Source organism: Helobdella robusta (assembly GCF_000326865.2).
Source record: "Helobdella robusta unplaced genomic scaffold HELROscaffold_59, whole genome shotgun sequence".
NCBI lineage: Eukaryota > Metazoa > Annelida > Clitellata > Rhynchobdellida > Glossiphoniidae > Helobdella > Helobdella robusta.
The window spans coordinates 250,321-255,921 of record NW_008705322.1 but is presented as its reverse complement, the minus strand read 5'-3'; the positions used below and the strand labels follow the sequence as shown (position 1 = coordinate 255,921).

The 5,601-nt window shown below is 30.9% G+C and overlaps 2 protein-coding genes across 2 annotated transcripts in view; one reads left to right on the top strand and one right to left on the bottom strand.

Annotated features, from left to right (window-relative positions):
* The window catches only part of HELRODRAFT_193777 (hypothetical protein), a 5,468-nt gene extending 3,060 nt beyond the window's left edge, over positions 1–2,408 (top strand). The window contains exons 10-14 of the mRNA XM_009028869.1: positions 104–207; positions 483–644; positions 1,043–1,400; positions 1,604–2,180; positions 2,236–2,408. Coding sequence (XP_009027117.1) covers positions 104–207; positions 483–644; positions 1,043–1,400; positions 1,604–1,879 — 900 coding nt within the window. The 3' untranslated portion in view covers positions 1,880–2,180; positions 2,236–2,408. The remainder of the gene's footprint in view (positions 1–103; positions 208–482; positions 645–1,042; positions 1,401–1,603; positions 2,181–2,235) is intronic.
* Positions 2,409–3,481: 1,073 nt separating this feature from the next.
* HELRODRAFT_87652 (hypothetical protein) lies at positions 3,482–4,677 on the bottom strand (the record flags this gene model as incomplete). Its single annotated transcript, XM_009028842.1, has 4 exons — positions 3,482–3,625; positions 3,911–3,991; positions 4,155–4,198; positions 4,593–4,677. The coding sequence occupies 4 exons, from the start codon at positions 4,675–4,677 to the stop codon at positions 3,482–3,484; spliced, it is 354 nt and encodes a 117-aa protein (XP_009027090.1).
* Between the last annotated feature and the right edge of the window lie 924 nt (positions 4,678–5,601).

The window sequence follows — 5,601 nt, the reverse complement described above, 5'->3', positions numbered from 1 at the left end:
GATGATGACGACGACGATGATTGTAACAGTAAGCATTGATGAAATTAAATGATTAAAAGAAATCACTCATTCATTCACTCACTCATTCACTCACTCACTCCAGCACATCGTCATGACGTACTACAAGCAAATGAATGGGCATCAACAGCAACAACAACAACCACCTTTCACATTAGCTTGCAAACAAACTAGCATCCCCAACTCAAAGTAATCATTATTATCATTATTATTATAATTTTTATTTGTTATCATTATTATTATTATTAGTAGTAGTAGTAGTAGTACTTATATGGTGAAATGAACTGCACAAGCTAGCTGGTCTGTAGTGTTGATGATGATGATGATGATGATGATGATCACGATAAAGACGACGACGACAATGAGGAGGATTATGATGATGATATAGTAATGATTATGATGATGAAAATACTTATATAAGATGATGATGATGATAAATATGATAATATTCACTGTCATATCAGGGATGTATCGGTTTCACTGACACTAACATTCAACGGCCATAATAATAATAATAACAACTATAATAATAACAATAATAATAATAAAAGTGGTAGTAGTAGTAGTAGTAGTATGAAGGTAGTTAAGTGTGTTGTATCGATTCCTCTCTCAACTTTAGTGAAAGAGTGAGTGAAGACTTCTTTTTCATTTTTAATGACGTTGATGATGATTGTAATGATGATAATTGTAATGATGATGATAATGATTGTGTCTATGATGATGATGATGATAATGATTGCAATGATGATGATGACTGTGATGATGATGATGATGATCGCAATGGTGATGATGGTTGTGATGACGATTGTGGGAATGTTGTGCCTTGTACTTATGTCGTTGTTGTTGTCGTCCAGTTACTGACTAAAAATGCAGCACAACGTATAATAAGTTACTCACCAGTGAATATGATAATTATGAATTAATAATAATAACAATTATTATTATTATGATGATGATGATGATGATAATTATGGTGACGACGAATGAAGATAAACTCATTGTATTTGCACCCCACGTAATGTAGAGTCACATTTGAAAATCAACCATCACAACAACAACAATACACATTGGTTCACTGCAACAACAACAAACAACAAAACAATGACGTCATCGTCGACAGTAAGCAACAACGGCAACCTACTGATGATGGTGACATCATCAACGAACGACAGCGTGGCTGCATTCAAACTGATGAAATCCTCAACGCCAAACAAGACAATATCAACAGTAAACAACAAAATCATCTTGACGTCATAAACGACGAAGAGCAACACAATAATGACGTCATCAATGAAGAACAACCTCATAGCATCAACAACAAGTTGATTTGGAATTTGAACAGTGCCTTACAAGTTAACCAGCCAATCAGCGTTAAGTTCAAGGTTTTAAAAACAACGTAATATTAATAATATAATAATAATAATAATGATGATTTGATGATGATGATTGCATCAATTCAAATGATGGTAATGATACAATAATTGATGTGGAGTATTACAATGACGATACTATAATATTTATTAATATAATTATATTTATGATCTAATTATAATAATAATAATAATACTTGTACTACATTGAACAGCTGGTGGTAGAGCAGATGACATCATCGTCGTCGTCGTCGTCACCATCAACAACGACATCATCATCATCACCTTTGTTGGGGCAAGCACTGATTGACTTTGAGCTATCAGGTAAGTCGTCAGTGAGTGGGCTGAAGATAAGTTCAATCAACATGCTAGACTCAATCAACCAACCAGCCAACCAACCAGTCACACGGCACCGCCAACCTCAACACCAATACAATAAATGGATAAGATATATCATTACGTCTGGACTATACGCTGTCAATTTAGACTGATTGGTTGTTTGTTTGTTTTGTTGATTGATTGATTGGATGTTTGATTGGTTTGTTAATTAATTAATTAATTAATTAATTGGTTCGTTGACTAATTTACATTTTACTTAATTTTATGGCTTTGCTCATCAATGTACTATTAGTTGGTTGGTTGAACGATTGAGTTGAGTGGTTAAATATTCGACTGATTGAAATTCGACTGACTAACTTATATTGATTGAATAAATAGTTAATTGATTGATTGATTGAGTAGATTAATGCTTTTTTCGTCGTCTTTGTCGATGATGAATAATAATGATTATTAATTAATAATAAGAATCTTTATCAATAATAAATATTATCATTATTTATTATTATTATTATGTTATAATATAAATAAGGGTTGAATTATAAATAAATATTGAATTATAAATGGAGCACCCCTAGATGTAGCATGTACGGAGAGCGTCGATATTTTCATCATCAAATGCACTGTTATCATTCACAACAAAAATGATGTCATGCTTTATGAACATACCAACACCTCCGTCTAGCTTGTTCTTTCTATTTTTATATAAAAAATAGTATATATATATATACATATGTGTGTATATATATATATATACATATGTGTATATATATATATATATATATATATATGGTTATATATATATATATATATATGGTTGATCGTCTAATTTGGCGCAAAAAAATTGATGGCAAAGAAAACAACGTCCTACCTCGGGGGAACTGGGTCTCTGGACGTTAAACGAAGATTGATTATAACATAAATATTATTATTATTATGTTATAATATAAATATTATTATTATTTATTATTATGTTATATTATAAATAATTTTGGCCAAAATGTTTAGAACGAAGATGACGTTTGGACGCCAAACGAAGATTGTTGTCTTTGACCAACAATTCTGAAAAACCAGTACAACATCTATGTCCATGCTCATTACTTTAATTTGACTTTTTAATTGAATGGCTGGTTTCTTTAAATGAGTTATTTGTTAACTGATTGATTAGTTGATTGATATGATTGGTTGATACGATTGGTACAATCGATCTTGATTGGCTGATTGCTTTGTGAACAAGTACAACGTTTAACATAACACAACAAAAGACAATGAAACTAGTTGAGTATTTCTAAATATAGACAACCATTGATACAGTTAACGCAAAAAACAATAAATATTATTATTTTTTTTATTATTATGCTATAATATAAATATTATTTATTATTATTATGTTATAATATAAATAATTTTGGCTAAAATGTTTAGAACTAAATTTAAACAAGAAAGAAAACAAACCAGTAACAAAGAAAAGAAATAAAAACCATTACATCATAAATGACGTCATGGTTAAGACAAACATAACAATAATAAAAATAAACAACATACGTACATACATTGATACACACACAAACATGAACTAGTTCCAACATCACCTACATTATGTTTATTGCCATCATCATCATCTTTACCATCATCATCATCTTTACCATCATCATCATCTTTTTCACCATCATCATCTTCTTCACCATCATCATCTTCTTCATCATTTTCATCACCATCATATTCTTCATCTTCAATCACAATCCCCATCAAGATTTTCACAGAGCCATACAAACCCATGCTGCTATGAGCATCAACCCACCAAAAGGTGTGACCTTCCTAATGCACTGGTTATCAGTTAGGGAGTAGATGTAGCAACCTCCAGAGAACAATAACATGCCCCCTATTAACAGACCCCCAACCTGGTTATGATGATGGTGATGGCGGTGAAAAGATGGTGGTGGTGGTGGCGATGATTAGATTAATGTGATGAAGATGATTAGAGTGATGTAAAATTTTAGTAAGAAAATTTACTAGAATTTTATGGAAAAAGATATACAAGGACATACAAAAATGTAGAAAGGTATACAAACATATATAAAGATATATAAAAATATATAAAGGTATACACACATATACAAAGATATACAAAGTTTTACACAAATATACAAAAGTATACAAAGGTATGTATAGGAAGGCAGACATACAAGCTGTGGTCTCCTGGTAAGTGGTGCTGCTAACAGTACTGCTGAATGTATCAAATGATATCTATTCCCTGTTTCGTAGGCCTGTTTTAATTCCAATTTAAGAAACAAATATATTTATATATATTATTTCATTTAAATAGTTATAAATATTAAATAAATATGTTAATAAATTATTATTTAATGTTATTTTCCTCTTGTAAATGATAATTTGTGTGACAAAAAAATATGCTGTTTCAAAAAGGACTTTTACCACTTTAAATTCCTCTGGTCTTTGCTTCTGCCTGAAAACTTTGTGTAAGGAAAGTAAGGAATAAAAATTACAAATAATTGAATACTCATTTATAATAATGAATAACTATAATTTAAAATTAATGCTAAACAAACTATGAAAGAAAATTTTTAAAAAATTACAATTATATTATTGGGTTACTTTTTTCAATATTCTTTAAAAAACATTCTTAAAAATACCAAAACTAAATTAATTTTATTTAAATCTTAAATAAATAAACTACTTAATAGCTAGCTGTATTAATTGCATAGATAGATTTTCTATTTTCACATTTACATAATATTTTCTTGATCATTCATATTCTGCAATATATAAAATAAATACTTAAGAGAAAAAATAGTTTTAATTAAAATTAAACCAATGAAAATAAATGAAAAAAAATATTCAACCTACCATGAGCCCCATAGGCTCCCATGACAACAGCAATGGCCCCAGAGACTCCAGCAACCCTGACCAGTGCACGATCGCAACTATTCATTATTGTGAATAATGACCTAAAATTGCTAGGGGGTAAAATTGTCGATGAAACCTTTTTAGGTGGCGCATTTTTACCGATCCAACTTACGGCCTTTGTTAGATAATCCATGAAGTTAGGTTAGAAATTAGGCAGGGACAATAACAGTACCCTTTCGGTTTCGGCTTTCGCAGATCAAAGCTATCCGACAGGGCTCAGAGTTGAACTTTCTGAATTTTATTTTGAATCAGGGCAAAACTTTACATTAGCGCCTCAATGCAAACAAAATTCGAGACAGTAATGTAAATATTGTTGTTGTTGAGATGCGTTTTTAACGGCGTTTCAGCACATTCTGGCTATCTTCACACCTGTATCTTCTTTTATTTCATTTCTTCATTCTTTCCCTCATTCATTCTTTCGGTTTAATAGTGTTAAATTTAAATTTTGTTAATTTGTTCAATTTTTGTAATATATCCTATTAAATTATTTATATTCTCCCGATTTAAAAAAAATTTCCTGCATATTTGCTGGAATATTGAATTCTGATCTGGGTTGGTTGTATTTTTTGCACTCTGATTATATGGAAAATTGTGAGCTGTGTTCCACATATTTCGCACCTTGGAGGAGTCTTTTTTTCAAGGATCCATGTATGTGTTAATCTAGTGTGGCCAATCTTGATTCTATTTATCGCTGTCTGGAATCGCCTTTCAAGTTATTATCTTTGATCCCTTAGGTTCAATTTTTGGCGTTGATTTCCTTAGAAAGCTTTTGCTTTTGCTCCATTCTTGTTGCCACATCGATGCCATGTATTGGTTGATTATCACCTTGATATCAGAGTATGGTATTGGTATGTTTGAGATAGGGAGGCGATGAGCCAGATTTGCAGCTTTATCGGCCTTTTCATTCCCTTCTATTCCTATGTGGCTCGGTATCCACACAAATTTTATC